This window comes from Bufo gargarizans, chromosome 6, assembly GCF_014858855.1.
Source record: "Bufo gargarizans isolate SCDJY-AF-19 chromosome 6, ASM1485885v1, whole genome shotgun sequence".
Classification (NCBI taxonomy): Eukaryota; Metazoa; Chordata; class Amphibia; order Anura; family Bufonidae; genus Bufo; species Bufo gargarizans.
The window spans coordinates 362,917,785-362,939,053 of NC_058085.1; the positions used below are offsets into that span (position 1 = coordinate 362,917,785).

A 21,269-nucleotide genomic window follows, 5' to 3' on the forward strand; every position below is an offset into this window, starting at 1 on the left:
TCCAATGCAAAACAATGCATTAAAAAAATCTTCAGACTACAAACAAACCCTGTGTAGTGCCCTTTTACGCAGCAGATGACCCTTATGGGCAGCCTCCATAGTAATAGCAAATTTCCATAAGGGAGGCTGAGTCTCTTTAACTGGTTTGTAAATCACTATGAAGGTGCAATAACCATCAGCTCCCAGACTGTTCCTGGCAGGCTGGAGGTTAATGTTTTGTTTGCTGTTGGCATAAAGTGGCATTATATTATTTTGTGGGCCTGGCTAAGATATAATGGGGATTAGACTGCACATTAAAGGAACGCAGCAGATACAGGGCAGACAGGGACACGTCCTGACCCGTAACATGAGGTAGAAAGTATCTGCAGGCAGGAGAAATAACCGTATAATACCACAGGACAGGGCACCAGCATGGCCGCAGCGCTCAATGGAAAGTACGAGCTGGTATCACAGGAAAACCTGGAGGAATATCTCAAAGCTTTAAGTAAGAAATCATCGCTGAGTGTAGGATGGAAAAGCTGCATGAGGGCGCAAGGGTAATGATAGCTCCCTCAGACTGTAATGTCAGAAAGTATGTGGTCTGGTTCAAGATGTAACCTGATGGGTCTCATTGTTTTGCTAAAAGAATATGACGGTGGGACTGGCAAAACTGCAGGGTGTAAATGATAGGACAGCTTATAATGTGGTCAGTAGGAGAATAATTGGGTGCATCGCTGGGATAATATGATGAGTGACAATGCTGTTAGGTACAATGTCATGTGGTGACAATGTTGTTGAGTATGATATGATGGGGTGATAATGTTGTTGGGTGTAATGTGATGGGTGACAATGATGTTGGGTGTAATGTGATGGGTGACAATGTTGTTGGATGTAATGTGATGGGTGACAATCATGTTGGGTGTAATGTGATGGTGACAATGTGGTTGGGTGTAATATGATGGGTGACAATGTTGTTGGGTGTAATGTGATGGGTGACAATGATGTTGGGTTTAATGTGATGGGTGACAATGATGTTGGGTGTAATTTGATGGGTGGCAATATTGTTGGGTGTAATTTGATGGGTGGCAATATTGTTGGGTGTAATGTGATGGGTGACAATATTGTTGGGTGTAATGTGATGGGTGACAATATTGTTGGGTGTGATGTGATGGGGTGACAATGTTGTTGGGTGTAATGTGATGGGTGACAATGATGTTGGGTGTAATGTGATGGGGTAACAATGTTACTGGGTGTAATGTGATGGGTGAGAATGTGGTTGGGTGTAATATGATGGGTGACAATGATGTTGGGTGTAATGTGATGGGTGACAATGATGTTGGGTGTAATGTGATGGGTGACAATGATGTTGGGTGTAATGCAATGGTTGACAATGATGTTGGGTGTAATGTGATGGGTGACAATATTGTTGGGTGTAATGTGATGGGTGACAATATTGTTGTGTATAAATTGATGCGAAACAATGTTTTTGGGTATAATATGAAGGGTGACAATGCTGTTGAGTATAATGTGATGGATGACAATGCTGTTGGGGTGTAATGTGATTGGGTGACAATGCTGTTGGTTGTAATGTGATTGGGTGACAATGCTGTTGGTTGGAATGTAATGGGTGACAATGTTACTGGATACAATGTGATGGGGTGACAATGCTGTTGGTTGTAATGTAATGGGGTGACAATGCTGTTGGGTGTAATGTGATGGGTGACAATGATGTTGGTTGTAATGTGATGGGGTGACAATGCTGTTGGTTGTAATGTCATGGGGTGACAATGTTGTTGGGTGTAATGTGATGGGTGACAATGTTGTTGGGTGTAATGTGATGGGTGACATTGATGTTGGTTGTAATGTGATTAGGTGACAATACTGTTGGTTGTAATGTGATGGAGGTGACAATGTTGTTGGGTGTAATGTGATGGGTGACAATGTTGTTGGGTGTAATGTGATGGGTGACAATGTTGTTGTGTATAAATTGATGCGAAACAATGTTTTTGGGTATAATAGGAAGGGTGACAATGCTGTTGAGTATAATGTGATGGATGACACTGCTGTTGGGGTGTAATGTGATTGGGTGACAATGCTGTTGGTTGTAATGTGATTGGGTGACAATGCTGTTGGTTGGAATGTGATGGGTGACAATGTTACTGGGTACAATGTGATGGGGTGACAATGCTGTTGGTTGTAATGTAATGGGGTGACAATGCTGTTGGGTGTAATGTGATGGGTGACAATGATGTTGGGTGTAATGTGATGGGGTGACAATGTTGTTGGGTGTAATGTCATGGGGTGACAATGTTGTTGGGTGTAATGTGATGGGTGACAATGTTGTTGGGTGTAATGTGATTGGTGACAATGATGTTGGTTGTAATGTGATTAGGTGACAATGCTGTTGGTTGTAATGTCATGGGGGGACAATGTTGGGTGTAATGTGATGGGTGACAATGTTGTTGGGTGTAATGTGATGGGTGACAATGTTGTTGGGTGTAATGTGATGGGTGACATTGATGTTGGTTGTAATGTGATTAGGTGACAATACTGTTGGTTGTAATGTGATGGAGGTGACAATGTTGTTGGGTGTAATCTTATGGGTGACAATGTTGTTGGGTGTAATGTGATGGGTGACAATGATGTTGGTTGTAATGTGATTAGGTGACAATGCTGTTGGTTGTAATGTCATGGGGTGACAATGTTGTTGGGTGTAATGTGATGGGTGACAATGTTGTTGGGTGTAATGTGATGGGTGATAATGTTGTTGGGTGTAATGTGATGGGTGACATTGATGTTGGTTGTAATGTGATTAGGTGACAATACTGTTGGTTGTAATGTGATGGAGGTGACAATGTTGTTGGGTGTAATCTGATGGGTGACAATGTTGTTGGGTGTAATGTGATGGGTGACAATGTTGTTGTGTATAAATTGATGCGAAACAATGTTTTTGGGTATAATATGAAGGGTGACAATGCTGTTGAGTATAATGTGATGGATGACACTGCTGTTGGGGTGTAATGTGATAGGGTGACAATGCTGTTGGTTGGAATGTGATTGGGTGACAATGCTGTTGGTTGGAATGTGATGGGTGACAATGTTACTGGGTACAATGTGATGGGGTGACAATGCTGTTGGTTGTAATGTAATGGGGTGACAATGCTGTTGGGTGTAATGTGATGGGTGACAATGATGTTGGTTGTAATGTGATGGGGTGACAATGTTGTTGGGTGTAATGTCATGGGGTGACAATGTTGTTGGGTGTAATGTGATGGGTGACAATGTTGTTGGGTGTAATATCATGGATGACAATGTTGTTTGGTGTAATGTGATGGGTGACAATGTTACTGGGTACAATGTGATGGGGTGACAATGCTGTTGGTTGTAATGTCATGGGGTGACAATGTTGTTGGGTGTAATGTGATGGGTGACAATGTTGGGTGTAATGTGATGGGTGACATTGATGTTGGTTGTAATGTGATTAGGTGACAATACTATTGGTTGTAATGTGATGGAGGTGACAATGTTGTTGGGTGTAATAACGTAAGTTATTGCAGAGATTGTTTCACAATTTACGGTATTTTCACAAATTTCAATTCACAATCACAAATGATTTTTACCAAATAATGATTTAATTATGAGACTATTTCATTCCTTGAAGACTCGATAATTCAAGATTTTCCTAAAACATGACGTAAAGTCATGATTTTATGAAAGACACGGAGGCGAATATTTGCTTAACTCTTTCTTTACTGAACATTAGCAGCAAAGATAACTGAAGAAAATGACATCAGTGTAACCATGGTAATAACTCCACCCCCATAGCCCCTATATAAGGCGCATCACCACATGGACACTTCCTCTTTCTTTGTGGTCTTCAACTGACGAGAACCTGGAACCTTGAACAGTCAACCGACAGCCCGAACTGCAGCCGGGAACAACCAAACTGGAATGCAGGAAAGGCGAAAACCTGGAAACAGCTGACGAGGGTGATCAACCTGAAGAGAGAACATAAGATCATGGTAATATGGACACCAACGAACCGAGTATGGAAATCACACCCGGACTCATTCCCTGCGGAAGCAATAAGATATTAAATAACACATATATACGTAACAGTCCAAGAAGGTCACGAGATACCCCAGACCAGATGGGTGGGCACAAAAACAAAGGGAGGGAAATATTCGCCTCCGTGTCTTTCATAAAATCATGACTTTACGTCATGTTTTAGGAAAATCTTGAATTTTATTTCAAGACACGGAGGCTCATATTTGCTAGTTTAAAGCTGAGCAATCACGGAGGAAAAAGCGTGAGGAACAGGTCTAAAATAGAACTCCCGAAAGGTAGCAACTCGGGACCAATCCGCCAACCGTAATACATCCTCTAAACGAGCACCAGCCACGGACATAGAGGTAGCCGCTGCCCCGCGCACCGAATGCGCGGTAAAGATGGACGTGTCGATACCCGACAGGGATAGGATCCATTTAACCCATCGGGACAGAGTGACGCTTGAAACCGGCGCAAAGGGGCGGCGGAAGGAAATGAATAGCTGAGGATCAGTCCCCGAGCGAAAAGTCAGAGTGCGAGCCTCGTACTCCCTGAGACAAGCCACCGGACACAACTGCAGAGAGGACGGGAAGGATGGATAAGCAACGGACTTAATGCCCGTCTTAGTGCGCCGAGAAATATTGAACAAGACTCCCTCCGGTGTAAAATAGCGAGCGTCAATATCCAGAGCTCGGACATCAGAGACGCGTTTACAAGAAATCAAACACAACAGGGTCACTAATTTGGCTGAAAGCTGCCGAAGAGACAACATGGAGTTGGAAGGCCAATCCTCCAAAAACCTGAGAACTGACGCCACGTCCCAAGTGGAAGAAAAACGAGGTCGCGGAGGCCGCGCTAGAGGACAGCCGCGCAACAACCTGCACACCAAAGCATGTTGGCCGGCAGGAGCACCGTCAAAACCTGAATGCCTGGAGGAAATGGCAGACCGGTACACATTAAGAGTACGGTAAGCCTTCCCCGCCTCAAACAGAGAAGTGAGGAACTGAAGAATGTCCGTCACAGGGGCAAGTACGGGATCCAAGCCCCGAGAATCGCACCAACGTCCCACGCAGCGTGATAGGCTCGTCTAGTACCCGGGGCCCATGCAGACTCCAACAGACGTCTAGTCTCCGCCGAAAGGCCGAAGGAGTCCCAGGAATCCCTGAAATTCGACAGGCGAGAAGATGAAGTGACCTGTCCAGAAGCAGAGGGTGAGGACGGCCGTACGGGTCGAGCAGGAGTAGCGGGAAGGATGGCAAGAGCCGAGGTTCTTCCGTCAGCAGGTAAAGTAGCTGAGGAAACCAAGACTGCGTTCTCCAGTAAGGCACTATGAGCACCAACTGGGCCTGCTGGCGACACACCTGAGCGAGCACCCGTGGGATGAGCGCGAACGGAGGGAAGGCGTAAGGTAGAGACCCGCCCCAGGACTGGAGGAAGGCATCCACTGCCTCGGCCTCCGGGTCCGGACGCCAGCTGAAGAACCTGGGGAGTTGTGCGTTCAAACGCGACGCGAATAAATCGATGGACAACGGGCCCCAAAGAGATACAATATCCTGGAACACCCCCGAATCCAACTTCCAATCGCTGGAATCTGAAAGACAACGAGAACTCCAGTCGGCCAACGTGTTGTGCAACCCCGGAAGGTACTCGGCCACCACCGATAGCCCCCTGGACAGGCAGAACTCCCAAAAATCTTTGGCCAGAGAAGACAGGACTCTGGAGCGCGTCCCTCCCAGGCAGTTCACGTAACGGACAGCCGAGACATTGTCCATCCGCAACCGCACACACGCCCGAGCCGACCCGTGGGCAAAGCTGCGGATCGCAAAAGATCCCGCTAAAAGCTCGAGAGCGTTGATATGCAGGTGTGATTCGTCCGGGGACCACGCTCCTCCCGTGGACACCCCTTGACAATGGGCCCCCCATCCCATGAGGCTGGCATCCGACTCGATGACAAGGTCGGGACTGGGACCAAAAATGGCTCGGCCATTCCACACAGATAAATTGTGGACCCACCACACGAGTTCGTGCCTGGTTTCCGTGTCCAAGACCAGAGTGTCCGAGAATGAGGCCCCCGCCCTGAGGTGAGCAATTTTGAGCCTCTGAAGGGCTTGATAGTGGAGAGGGGCTGGGAAAATCGCCTGAATGGAAGAAGTTAGAAGACCAATCAGACGAGCCAGTTGACGGAGAGACACCTGCGGGAGAGTGAGAGAATGGCGGATCTCCTTGCGGATCGCCTTGACCTTGGACGCAGGTAAACTGAGTGTTTGACTTCCTGAATCTATGGTGAACCCCAGGAACTCTATGGACGTGGCCGGCAAAAGACAAGACTTCTCCAGGTTGAGAATGAACCCCAAGCCCTGAAGGAGATCTTGAGTCAACCTCAGATGACCCAGTAAAAGGGCCGGATCCTGAGCCATAATCAGGATGTCGTCCAAATAAATGATCAGACGAATTCCTCTCCCTCTGAGCCAGGCCACTGCCGGCTTCATGAGCTTCGTAAAACACCACGGGGCAGATGACAGACCAAACGGGAGGCAGGTAAAACGCCAGATGCGGTCTCCCCAAGGGAACTGGAGAAGACCTCGGGATGCAGGGGCCACTGGAACTGTGAGATATGCATCCTTTAGATCCAACTTGACGAACCAGTCTCCTGGCTGAAGCAGATCCCTTAACAGATGGATGCCCTCCATTTTGAAATGTCTGTAACGAACGAAGACATTCAAGTTCTTTAGGTTTATGACCGGACGGAATTGGCCGCCCTTCTTCTGCACTAGAAAAATACTGCTCAGTATTCCCGAGTGAGGATCGGGGGACAGCTCTATAGCCTCCTTCCGGAGGAGGGAAGAAAGTTCTGTATCTAAAAGTGTCTGTATCTGGTTTGAACAAGAAACTCTCGGGATGGGAGGAAGGTTCGTTGGGGTGGACACCAACTCGATGGTGAACCCCTGGACTGTGGAGATAACCCACTGGTCTGAGGTGATCCTTGACCACGCATGGAAAAAGAAACGGAGCCTTCCCCCAACCTGTAGCGAAATCGGATAAGACACACAAAGACGGCTTACCATATGGGCGTCTGGATCCTGGAGCGCCTCGGAACCCTCTGGAACGGAAGGAACCTCCACGAGACGGGAAGAAAGTTGGCTGGTACTTGGGATCCTGAAGGGACTGACGATAATTAAAGGAGCCTCTGCCCGTGCCTCTGGGCTGGAAATTGGAGCGGCCGGACAGTCGGCCCCTGAGACTGCCGGCCCTGGATGAAAAACGAGACTGGAAAACGCGGCGCATAGAACTCTGCGCCTTATCAAGGGCCGTAAAGGCCCCCACATATTTTCCTAACTCTTTAATAAAGGGATCTCCGAAAAGGAGGCCTTGCGCCTCCTTACCAGACTCAGATAGAGACAGATTCGCTAATTTGGGCTCAATCTTCATTAAGATGGCCTTACGTCTCTCGATGGCAATGGAGGTGTTTACATTGCCCACTAAACATATAGCCCTTTGGGCCCAGCCGCTAAGATCCTCTGGGTCGACCTGCGTGCCCGCTACTCTAGCGGCCTCGGCTAAATCGAAGATTTTAGCCAGTGGGCCGGTTAGATCAAGCAATTTGTCCTGGCAAGCTTTGAGCGCAGAATCAAGCCCCTTGCGGGGGTTGAAACCGGTTTTGAAACTGGACCACTTTAGGGTCCACGGTCGGGGTCTCACATATCCTGTTAGGGATTAAGGGACGGGGGCATTCTGCGCGCAGCTTGCTGCGCGCCTCCTTGGAAAGAGGCATGCGGATCCTAGCCTCAAGATACTGGGTCACATGGGTGGCCGGAAGCCACTCAGAGGACCTTGGGTGGTGAAGCTGGTCAGGGTTAAATAGAGGATCCCCCAAGGGGTCCATAATTGCGTCTTTGATGCTATCAAGCGGCTCAGTAACGACACCCGTTGTCAGAGACGGGTCATCCAAGGCAGTGTCAACTGCGATATCAGCTAACTCGTCCCCTGAGTGAGTAAACCACTCCTCCCCTGCCTCCTCAACAGACTCTGCGTCTGAATCCGATACCGTATCCGGGAGAGCCCGGGCGGTTTTCCAAGATCGCACCCTTTCTGCCGGGCGCGGGTTAGCTCTTTTGCGTGACTTGTTCACGCATTCAGTGGATGGGCCAGAGCCATCATTCAGGAGTGTTCTGGAGGCAGGAGGGGGCATATCCGAAACTGGATGTGACTTAAGGGCCTGTGATATGGACTGTGTCAGAGAAGCTGACATGGTCCCCATTGCCGCAACAATTGCATCGGATATGGACTGCTGTAACTGAGCAGCCTGCACTACAGTAGAGGGGGCTTCATTAACCCTGAGGGGTGTGGTGGGAGCTACCTGACTAGTGTGTCGGTCCTGGGCAGAAGCGGCAGGGGAAGCTGGCACTAAGGACATGATGGAAAGATCCTGCAGGAGTGAGTCACCCCAACAGAACCAACAGGGGCAGGTACACGACAATACCGGATAGAAATGCGCGGCGCTGAAGATACAGACTAACCGTAACAGAAGCCGGAAGGCACACAAGAAAAGACCGGGAATCGAAGAAGGAGTGGAAACCCGAAGTCTCCACCTCCCAAGGGTGAGAGCCAATGAGCGAACGCTAGCCGGGTGACGTCAGCAATCCCGCGAGATCACGGCGTCCGGAAACCAAGATGGTGCCCGCGAATCTCGCACCTCGCGAGATTACGAGCGCGCGCAGCCCGGGAAGAAGCGGGGAAAAAAGGTAAGGCCTAGAGGAGAAGGGGGGGGGGGAGGAAAAATGGCCGAGCAAGGTACAGAATAAGGGAAAAAATAATATCAAAGCGCCGGGCACCAGAACCGGAAACCCAGCGGAACCAAATCGGCCGAATGAAAAAGAGCCGAAACGAAAGAAATAGAGAACTACAAGGAGAGCCCAGACAGGGGGAAAGACAAAAGGAGGACAAATGAGTCCTTTCAAACTAACGGACGCCAAGGATGACGTCCGCAAGCAAAAACCCTATCTTATAAAGGGTTAATAATAAAACACAGGGTAATGACGCTATACAGATTAAACCAACATAGATTAAAATTATAACCATGTACTTATCTGTGAAGCAGCAAAGAAAGAGGAAGTGTCCATGTGGTGATGCGCCTTATATAGGGGCTATGGGGGTGGAGTTATTACCATGGTTACACTGATGTCATTTTCTTCAGTTATCTTTGCTGCTAATGTTCAGTAAAGAAAGAGTTAAGCAAATATGAGCCTCCGTGTCTTGAAATAAAATCGGCAGCCATATTTTCTGCTTTATAATAATCATATAATACCACTCTGTACTTCTCACATCTTCCACTTGTAGATCTGAACGTTGCTCTGCGCAAGATTATTTTACTTCTGCGCCCAGAGAAAGAGTTTGAAGTGGACGGTAACCGCGTGATTATGAGAACGCTCAGCACCTTCCGGAACTACTTCATGGATTTCATCTTGGGGGAAGAATTTGAAGAGAACATGGGTATTTTAGATGGACGAATCTGCAAGGTATACATCTGTTGGGGTGCACCATGCTGGAAAACGGAATCTGAGAAATAGTCATGATATCTTGTAGGTCAAATCTTTTTTTTTTTTTTTTGGAGAAAACCTGGTATTTGCAAAGGTCTACTGGTCACTATGGCCCCTGAGGATGGGAAACCAGCAACAAGCTGACAGTAGAGTAGCAAAACATTCCATTTTACTTCACCCCCTTTAATACTGACCACTTCAACACCCAAGACCACCAGGGATTTTACCAGTAATCTTTCAACCACCATAGCTCCAACCAGTAGGGATGCTGCCTCTCACCACTTCACTATGTTAGATCACCAGGACCATACCACTGACCACCATAGATCATCAGGCATATCACCATTAAACTCTTTTCATTATGATAGCTCTCAGGTATACAAACATTACCCATCACCCCTCTAGACTACTCAGGATATTACCATTAACCTCTTCATTACCTCAGCCCTCCAATGATATCCTTATAATCACCCCCAGTCACTGTTACCATTCACTGTAAAAAATTATGCTTTAGCCTTAAAGGACTTGTCCAGCTGTACTAGTTTTTAAATATATGGCTCTCTGGAGATTAAAAATAAAAATCTCATGAAAATTTCCCAAAAACCATATTTACCATCCCCAGTCTCCAGCCCCAAGGCTTCTGACACTGCTCCGGTCGATACAGCTGGGACAGAAGATTGATGATGGTCAGTTTAGTTTTATTTGGATTTCCTTGTAAGCCAAATACAAAATAAAAAACAATTAATACCACTGAACAACTCTTTTAACATTGTACCATAATCTAGTTTTTCAATAAAGGGCTTGTCCCACTAAAAATATTCTACAGTTTTCAAACCAGCACCAGGATCTGTACAGTGTTGTAATTGCATTTCAGTGTGTTATCACGTGGTGTATATGCTGCAGAAATGTGGACACAAATCTTCAGTGTATGACATGACCAGCAAAGTGGATGCTGTTTTTCCAAATCTCATCCACACTCTGGAGAAAAGGTCTATAGTGGAAAGTGACTTGAAATGAGAATTTTAAAGGCTATGGACACCTTTGGGGGCAACTTTTTTTTAAATCATTTCATTGTACTAATTTTGAGCTAAAAATTATTATTTAAATTGGTCTTTATTAAAAATGTTGAGCCCCTTTCTCTGTACAGCCTTGATATTCTCCAGTAACAGGATCTGAATTTTTACTCTGTTCCGTCAGGCAGCTCAGCTGATTGCTCCTTATCTCTGAGCTTATAAACTCATAATTGCTCACTTCTAATGTTACTGATAAGAATGTGGCTCAAATAAGTGTTTTTGAGCTATTAGTAATTTAAAGATAAGGGTTTTTAGATGACTGGCAAAAAAGAGAAAGTGAAAGTACGATTTTTACAGCTAGGCAGAAGTTAACCCTTTATGACAAAGCTACTGAATATTTTTAATAAAGACCAATTGAAAAAACGATTTTAAGCCTATAATTAGTAAAATGCAATCATAAAATAAATGTCCCCGAAGATGTACCATGGCCTTTATATTTATACCGTGAATTTCACACTTGGTAGGGCACAGGGTGAAATCCATGGCAAAATCACAGCACAATCCTTTACAAATTTGTATATAACACATGGCAAAAATACACTGTGGAAAGTCGACTCCAGAATATGTGTCCTATGGGTCCATACCCTTAAGAGGGTTGTCCACATTTGGGGCCTCTTCACTTGACCCCCACATTGCCGGACATGCGGAGGGAATCCTACTTACCTGCCGCCACTGCTGGGTTCCTGCTCCTTTGTACTGATACACTGTGGTCCCTCATATCAGTATACAGTTTGACAAGGATCACATGTGCTGCTGCAGGCAGTGATACCCCTATAAAAACCTAGACAACCAGGGAGATTACTAATACCCTCTATGATACCCTAGACAGCCAGTGACATTGCCAATATCTCTTATGATACCCTAGACAACAAGGGACATTACTAATATCCTCTATGATACCCTAGACAACCAGGGACATTACTACTATCCCCTACGACACCTATGATACTCTAGATAACCAGGGACATTACTAATGGACCCTAGACAACAAGAAACATTATTAATATTGAATATGATGCCTTAGACAACAAGGGACATTACTAATATCCTCTATGATACCCTAGATAACCAGGGACATTACTAGTATCCCCTATAACACCCTAGACAACCAGCAATATTAGCATAAATCCCTATGACACCCTAGACAACAAGGAACATAACCCCTATGGTACCCTAGGCAACCAGGAACATTTCTAATATACTCTAGACAACAAGAAACATTATTAATATTGAATATGATGCCCTAAACAACAAGGAACATTACTAATGACCCCTATGATACCCTAGACCACCATGGACGCTATTGATATCCCTTATGATACCCCAGACAACCAGGAATATTAGTATTAAACTATATAAAACCCTAAACAGCAAGGAATAGTAGAATATTAGTATTAACCCCTATGACAACCTAGACAACCAGGAACATCACTTCTATGATACCTCAGACAACCAAAATAATTTTTTATATTCCTTATGACATCCTAGACAACCAGGAATATTAGTGTTAACCTATACGGCACTTTAGACAACAAGGAACATTACTAATTTACCCAAAATACCCTAGAAAACCATGAATATTAGTATTAACCCATATAACACCCTACACAATGTGATACCCTAGACAACCAGGAGAATTACTAATATCCCCTATGATACCCTAGACCACCAATAATAGTAATATGACTCCTAAGTCACCCTAAACCAATTGAGGATTATACATGAACCTATAAACCACCCTAGACCACCAGAAATAAGATCAATACAAGTTTTTTTTCCCCACAAAACAATTCTCCCCAATCCACAGGATGAATGTCATAACCGCTAGGACCCCCAACTAATCATGAGAATGAGGGTCCATTGTTCCTCCATAGGAATGGAGTGGTGGTCATATACGTCTACTGCTGCTCCATTCAACTTTATGGTACTACCATAAGGCCAAGTAAAGTGGCATAGCGTTGAATGAAACAGCGGCAGCGGACATGCACGACTGTCCCCTATTCTTGTGATCAGTGGGGTCCCAGTGGTCAAACTCTCACTGATCAGACACCTAGCCCAGTGATGGGCAAACTGCGGCTCTCCAGATGTTGTAAAACTACAAATCCCATCATGCCCTGCTGTAGGCTGATAGCTGTAGATAGACTGGGCATACTGGGAGTTGGAGTTTTACAACAGCTGGAGAGCCACAGTTTGCCCATCCCTGCCCTAGCCAGTATGGAGGGGATTAGTGATTTTTTTTGTAGGAAAACTCCCTTAGCTTTTACACTGTTGTCGCAGACCATCACAGAGATGAAAGGAACCTCTAAACCACCTAGAGTTCTCTTCACTCTGCAGGGCAGTATGGTATGGGCACTGTATAGCAATTTTATTTGGACAATAAACTACAGTATTATGTACGTTGAACAAAAAGCCCCAAATAGTGGGGGGACTATACAAATACACAGTAACATAGATGAAAAAAGCCCTCTGTCCATCCAGTTCGGCCTGTTATCCTGCAAGTTTATCCAGAGAAAGGAAAAAAAAAAAGTGAGGTAGAAGCCAATTTTTCTCACTTTAGGGGAAATAAATTCCTTCCCGACTCCAATCAGGCATCAGAATAACTCCCTGGACCAGCGACCCCTCTCTAGTAGCTATAGCCTGTAATATTATTACACTCCAGAAATACATCCAGGCCCCTCCTGAATTCCTTTATTGTACTCACCATCACCACCTCCTCAGCCAGAGAGCTCCATAGTCTCACTGCTCTTACCGTAAAGAATCCTCTTCTATGTTTGTGTACAAACCTTCTTTCCTCCAGACGCAGAGGATGTCCCCTCGTCACAGTCACAGTCCTGGGGATAAATAGATGATGGGAGAGATCTCTGTACTGACCCCTGATATATTTATACATAGTAATTACATCTCCCCTCAGTCGTCTTTTTTCTAAAGTGAATAACCCTAATGTTGATAATCTTTCAGGGTACTGTAGTTGCCCCATTCCAGTTATTACTTTAGATGCCCTCCTCTGGACCCTCTCCAGCTCTGCTATGTCTGCTTTGTTCACTGGAGCCCAGAACTGTACACAGTACTCCATGTGTGGTCTAACTAGCGATTTGTAAAGTGGTAGAACTATGTTCTCATCACCGGCATCTATGCCCCTTTTGATGCAACCCATTATCTTATTGGCCTTGGCAGCAGCTGCCTGACACTGGTTTCTACAGCTTAGTTTGCTGTTTATTAAAATTTCTGGGTCCTTTTCCATGTCAGTGTTACCGAGTGTTTTACCATTTAGTATGTTCGGGTGACTTGCATTATTCCTTCCTATGTGCATAAACTTACATTTGTCAGTGTTAAACCTCATCTTCCAAATGTATGGTTATGTACATGGGAAGGAAAAATGAAAGGAAAAATGCTGCAGAGAATATTATTTTGTGGGGCTGGAAATGTTTCCAAATGCAATATGACTGATAAAATCAGCTTGCAGAATGTATAACCCCCACACAAGGGTAAAATAGAACAACACCCATCATATTCATTAATCTATGCTTGGCAAAATAAGTTTTTAGTCCTTTTGTCATTGACATATTCCCGGCTCTGTATTATCAGCTGTCACATCCTCCCACACTCACTTATCCCTGACTCCAGCAGCAATGCAAACGTATTATTCAGCCCAACCTTGAGTTAATGGCTAAATATAATACACAGAAAAATACACAATTATTGAACTATGGCCTGTAGGTAATGTGTGTACTACACTGACACCAAGTGGTGGTGCACAGAACAAGGGATCTGGTGGATAAAATATCAGCTTCCAAACAAGTAAAACCAAATATACAGTCAGATGCAAAGAATGTTTATAGATCAGAAATCCCATCATCAGAACACAAGGAGACTGGAGCAACACATCAAAGAGCTGCTCGGAAGATGTGTAAAAACTTCAACAGCAAAAGTTGCCTTGTAAAAAGGATCTGTCGGCTCTCCTGTGTGGTGTAGTATAGAGGATCTGTCGGCTCTCCTGTGTGGTGTAGTATAGAGGATCTGTCGGCTCTCCTGTGTGGTGTAGTATAGAGGATCTGTCAGCTCTCCTGTGTGGTGTAGTATAGAGGATCTGTCGGCTCTCCTGTGCGGTGTAGTATAGAGGATCTGTCAGCTCTCCTGTGCGGTGTGGTATAGAGGATCTGTCAGCTCTCCTGTGAGGTGTAGTATAGAGGATCTGTCGGCTCTCCTGTGCGGTGTAGTATAGAGGATCTGTCAGCTCTCCTGTGCGGTGTGGTATAGAGGATCTGTCAGCTCTCCTGTGAGGTGTAGTATAGAGGATCTGTCAGCTCTCCTGTGAGGTGCAGTATAGAGGATCTGTCAGCTCTCCTGTGTGGTGCAGTATAGAGGATCTGTCAGCTCTCCTGTGTGGTGTAGTATAGAGGATCTGTCGGCTCTCCTGTGTGGTGTAGTATAGAGGATCTGTCAGCTCTCCTGTGTGGTGTAGTATAGAGGATCTGTCGGCTCTCCTGTGCGGTGTAGTATAGAGGATCTGTCGGCTCTCCTGTGCGGTGTAGTATAGAGGATCTGTCGGCTCTCCTGGTGGTGTAGTTATAGAGGATCTGTCAGCTCTCCTGTGTGGTGTAGTATAGAGGATCTGTCAGCTCTCCTGTGTGGTGTAGTATAGAGGATCTGTCAGCTCTCCTGTGTGGTGTAGTATAGAGGATCTGTCAGCTCTCCTGTGTGGTGTAGTATAGAGGATCTGTCGGCTCTCCTGTGTGGTGTAGTATAGAGGATCTGTCGGCTCTCCTGTGCTGGTGTAGTATAGAGGATCTGTCGGCTCTCCTGTGTGGTGTAGTATAGAGGATCTGTCGGCTCTCCTGTGCTGGTGTAGTATAGAGGATCTGTCAGCTCTCCTGTGTGGTGTAGTATAGAGGATCTGTCAGCTCTCCTGTGTGGTGTAGTATAGAGGATCTGTCAGCTCTCCTGTGCGGTGTAGTATAGAGGATCTGTCAGCTCTCCTGTGTGGTGTAGTATAGAGGATCTGTCGGCTCTCCTGTGTGGTGTAGTATAGAGGATCTGTCAGCTCTCCTGTGTGGTGTAGTATAGAGGATCTGTCAGCTCTCCTGTGTGGTGTAGTATAGAGGATCTGTCAGCTCTCCTGTGTGGTGTAGTATAGAGGATCTGTCAGCTCTCCTGTGTGTTGTAGTATAGAGGATCTGTCAGCTCTCCTGTGCGGTGTAGTATAGAGGATCTGTCAGCTCTCCTGTGTGGTGTAGTTATAGAGGATCTGTCGGCTCTCCTGTGTGGTGTAGTATAGAGGATCTGTCAGCTCTCCTGTGCGGTGTAGTATAGAGGATCCTGTCAGCTCTCCTGTGCGGTGTAGTATAGAGGATCTGTCAGCTCTCCTGTGTGGTGTAGTATAGAGGATCTGTCAGCTCTCCTGTGTGGTGTAGTATAGAGGATCTGTCAGCTCTCCTGTGTGGTGTAGTATAGAGGATCTGTCAGCTCTCCTGTGTGGTGTAGTATAGAGGATCTGTCAGCTCTCCTGTGTGGTGTAGTATAGAGGATCTGTCAGCTCTCCTGTGCGGTGTAGTATAGAGGATCTGTCAGCTCTCCTGTGTGGTGTAGTATAGAGGATCTGTCAGCTCTCCTGTGTGGTGTAGTATAGAGGATCTGTCAGCTCTCCTGTGTGGTGTAGTATAGAGGATCTGTCAGCTCTCCTGTGTGGTGTAGTATAGAGGATCTGTCAGCTCTCCTGTGTGGTGTAGTATAGAGGATCTGTCAGCTCTCCTGTGTGGTGTAGTATAGAGGATCTGTCAGCTCTCCTGTGTCGGTGTAGTATAGAGGATCTGTCAAGCTCTCCTGTGTGGTGTAGTATAGAGGATCTGTCAGCTCTCCTGTGTGGTGTAGTATAGAGGATCTGTCAGCTCTCCTGTGTGGTGTAGTATAGAGGATCTGTCAGCTCTCCTGTGTGGTGTAGTATAGAGGATCTGTCAGCTCTCCTGTGTGGTTGTAGTATAGAGGATCTGTCCGCTCTCCTGTGTGGTGTAGTATAGAGGATCTGTCAGCTCTCCTGTGTGGTGTAGTATAGAGGATCTGTCAGCTCTCCTGTGTGGTGTAGTATAGAGGATCTGTCAGCTCTGCCTGTGTGGTGTAGTATAGAGGATCTGTCAGCTCTCCTGGTGTGGTGTAGTATAGAGGGATCTGTCAGCTCTCCTGTGTGGTGTAGTATAGAGGATCTGTCAGCGTCTCCTGTGTGGTGTAGTATAGAGGATCTGTCGGCTCTCCTGTGTGGTGTAGTATAGAGGATCTGTCAGCTCTCCTGTGTGGTGTAGTATAGAGGATCTGTCAGCTCTCCTGTGTGGTGTAGTATAGAGTATCTGTCGGCTCTCCTGTGTGGTGTAGTATAGAGGATCTGTCAGCTCTCCTGTGTGGTGTAGTATAGAGGATCTGTCAGCTCTGCTGTGCGGTGTAGTATAGAGGATCTGTCAGCTCTCCTGTGTGGTGTAGTATAGAGGATCTGTCAGCTCTCCTGTGTGGTGTAGTATAGAGGATCTGTCAGCTCTCCTGTGTGGTGTAGTATAGAGGATCTGTCAGCTCTCTTGTGTGGTGTAGTATAGAGGATCTGTCAGCTCTCCTGTGCGGTGTAGTATAGAGGATCTGTCGGCTCTCCTGTGTGGTGTAGTATAGAGGATCTGTCAGCTCTCCTGTGTGGTGTAGTATAGAGGATCTGTCAGCTCTCCTTTGCTAGTACTAAGCCCGCTTTCCCTACTTATTTGCAGTACAAGTTCTAAATAGCTAGACTGCAACTGGTCGACAGTTCCTAAGCTATATAAGTGCAGAGACGTACTGACAAACAAAGACAAACACAATACAAAGTCGTTTGTAAATAGGTCAAAACCAGTTGGCCTATGCAGTACCGAGAGACAAAGAGTGGTTAGAAGACAAGCAGAGATCAGAACCACACAGACTATGCAGTACCAAACAAGAGACAGAGAATGATCAGAAGATGAGCAGGGGTAAGAAGCACGAGCAATCCAAATAAGCACAGGAACAAGAACCAGCAACACAGCGAGTGAGCCAGAGACTATCACTGACACTGGTGTATTGCCAGGATGGGATTTAAATAGAGCGTCAAGTGCCTGAATCAGACTTGGATCTCCATTTGCCAGAATCACTAGCACATAGGAATAGAGCAGCTGAGCAATGAGCCCACTGCTAATCTCTCCCAGCACAAGCCTGCTGCAGGGAGAAACAGAGCATTGCATCCTGTTGCGAAGGATGCGTTTGCGTCACCAGGGGGCGTAGTTCAGCAGCACGGCTCTCCCGTGCTGAGGCTGTGGATCGCACCGCTGGAGTCCGGACAGGTAACTTTGTTACAGTTATTCATTTACAAATTTCCTGGGGGTGTAACTGAGGCAGAACAAGGTTCGGACTTCTAAGAAATCATTTGCCAGAATTGTTATTTTATGGTGTGATGGTAGAAATTTTGAATGATCCCTAAGCAAGGCATCTAACTATGGTGTCTGCAATGCTCAAAATCCTATAATTTAGTCTAAGGGTAAAAGAATGAGAAACTATGACTCTTGGGGAGGAAATGTATCTTGAGGAGTATATTTGAAGTCAGTTTTGCTTGAGTCAGTGTTGGAGAACTTTGTGCCACATTTATCAAATGTCAAAGGTTGTTTGATAAATTAGTCTTATCCTAAACCTAACACTTCTGTCTCAAGAAGCTTCTCCAGTTTTCCTACTGCGCCTCCTCCTGGAGTGAGATGGTGACTTTTTTTTAAAAGTCGCAATGATAAATCTGGAGTGAAACTCATTAACATAGCTAATCACACCCATGTTACAAAACTGGAGTGAGTGGTGTAAAAATGCGAAAAGTCGCAAAATGTTGCGAAAAGTCGCAAAAGCCCTATTTTGCGACTTTTCTGGAGTGAAGGTATGATAAATCAGGGCCATAAACTTTATTTGACATATAAGTACTTAATTATATGTCCTCTGACAACATTTTTATCAAGTGAAGATTATTTGTCCCTCTTAAACAGCAGAATACTTATTTTATTAGCAAAAACTTGGGTGTCACCCTTATAATCTAAAAGTATAAATGAGCCAATAGGATGTATGACGGATGTATATATCCTCATAGTATGCATCTGGACGCAATCAGGATTCTCTAGCATGGGAAAACCGAAAACCATGAGGTCCCCTCTGTAGCCATCTAAGCTTTTATACCGAATAATATCCAACATTTAATTATGTTTATTTAACCCTATTATATCAGTAGGAAACACTACAATTACAAAAACAGGAATTGACTTTAATAAGCCTCACATTTATATCATCAAAACGTTCAAGAAATGAGAAATGCAAATAACGGATCCGTCAACAGCAGCTTGTTGGTGGTTTCAGTGATATGTTGTGTCTCTTTACAGACCACTGTATCCTGGGAAGATAACAAGCTGGTGTGTGTGCAGAAGGGTGAGGTCCCGAACCGTGGCTGGAAGCAGTGGCTGGAGGGAGATTTATTGCTTACGGTGAGATCCCAACCATGTTTGTCGCCTGTTCTCGCTACCATCTCATTGTACACTGTCTGTAGAGACGGGGTCTTCAAAGCTTATGAAACTATAGCTACTGACATACCTCGATAGCTGTAGACCCCTGGTTTCCGACCACTGCATAAAGGGTTCTTAAAAAGTGTATGGGGAAAAAAAACCTTAAAGGGGTGGTCCAGTTTGGAGAACTGACTTTCATGTACCCCACCTGTTAGTAGATGGAGGTGCTCAGATCAGGACCCTCTTCTTTTATCAAAGTTAGTTACAAGAAGTTAGAGAAATGTGGACACTGCTGCACGTTTCCTTTAAATACGATCACTTTACATTCCAGCTAATAAAAGGGGCGGAGCTGTGACAACCGGTGTTTTGTCTCATTAGAAAGAAAGAGTTAGGTTAGGATCCGCAAAAAATAAATAAAAAAGGATGACATCTGTGAGATGTCCGTGTTACATCCATAGGACATGTTCTATTTTTTGTGTGGAACAGACTTGCAGAGATACGGATATGGAATGCACACCGAGTAATTTCCGTTTTTTTTTGCGGCCCCGTTGAAATGAATGGTTCCGCATACAGGCCACAAAAAAAAAAGGAGGGGGTAGACTCAGACACGACGGCAGGATCAGACTACACAGGGTGTACTTGTAGTCTGGAGCCATGGGAACACATACGTCTGCTTAGGAGCTGAATACATAAAACGGAAGGACATTGTGAATAAAGACTGTTTACAAAGTTGCTTCATTTTTATTTAATTTTAAATGCATTGGAGCAAATCTTGGGTCGATTAACCTATTAACCCTTTGACTCTCTTTTTCTTCCCAGGAGCTGACGGCGGGGGATGCAGTCTGCATACAAACCTACCGCAGAGTATAATGGAGAAGAAGATTGTGACCCTGCAAACACGGAATCTTCCGGATGATGTCTCCATAGGAATATGTTTTCACTTGATTGTTGTCAGCTCTCTTCATATCACTGCTGTCACGTTCCAGGAGAAGGCCAATGGATGTTGGTGACCAGGGCACCAGGGGGGCGACCATTGATACGCTCAGGGTGATCCGATCACTGTCTACAGGGATAGAGGTGGACCTGGCGCCATAACAGTCTATCTCTGTGAACCTACAGCCCCCTTCATTGATTGTACGAAGCCTGATGATAAAACAGTTAAAGGGATGTTCTATTTTTCTGCAAGTTGCGTGCAAGCTTATTGGCGGTGCGCTGCTATCCCGTGTGCTGGCCGCTTCTGGCATCAAGTGCCATACTTTGGGCACTTGACCCTAGCCTGGGGTTAGCACCCGCAGCACATGTGGAAGTCTGAAGCGCTTGTGCAGCAAGAGATTCAGACTTACACATGCACTGCAAATTCTAACCCTAGCCTTGGAACATGGGCCCAATGTATAGCCTTACAATGCCAGTACTAAAAAATCCCCCTTATAATGTGTGCCAGTACAAAAATACCTCCTTATAACGTGTGCCAGTACAAAAAATGCCACCAGGGGCGTAGCTAAAGGCTCATGGGCCCTGGTGCAAGAGTTCAGCTTGGGGCCCCCCTTCCCTCAGTGCTTTGTGGCCAAGGGCAGGAAGCACAAGGCCTTTGTCCTGCCCGAGGCAAAAATTGAAACGGCCCCCCCTTGAGTCAGAGGTGTCACTTGACCAGCATGCACTTTCTATAATACTGGTGTCTTCTTTTGTGGCACAAGGGTCTTTGGGCCCCCTCGGGCTCCTGGGCCCGGGAGCGACTGCTACCTCTTCACCCCCTATAGCTACGCCCCTTCCCCCTTATAATGTGTGCCAGTACAAGAAAACTAACATTTGGTCCATCTGGACCTATTTACGTCTTTTTATCATGTGCCTTTCCTGTGATTAAAACTTTACTTTTATTAATATGCCTTTAAAATACTATATTACTACACACAAAACTTGTACTAGATAGATTAATACTATCAGTGGTGCGGGTAGCTCTAATTTAGGCCTCATGCACACGACCGTTGTGTGCATCCGGGGCCGTTGTTCTGTTTTCCGTTTTTTTCCGCGGATCCATTGACTTTCAATAGGTCCGTGGAAAAATCGGAAAATGCTCCATTTGGCATCCGCGTCTGTTATCCGTGTTTCCAGTCTGTGAAAGA

At 45.6% G+C, this 21,269-nt stretch overlaps 1 protein-coding gene across 1 annotated transcript; it reads left to right on the top strand.

Annotated features, from left to right (window-relative positions):
- The first annotated feature begins 340 nt into the window (after positions 1-340).
- LOC122941454 (retinol-binding protein 5-like) lies at positions 341-20,465 on the top strand. The gene is made up of 4 exons (XM_044298719.1): positions 341-484; positions 9,364-9,542; positions 19,030-19,131; positions 19,969-20,465. Exons 1-4 carry the CDS (start codon positions 412-414, stop codon positions 20,017-20,019), a joined length of 405 nt encoding a protein of 134 aa, XP_044154654.1. The 5' UTR covers positions 341-411; the 3' UTR covers positions 20,020-20,465.
- Positions 20,466-21,269: the final 804 nt, after the last annotated feature.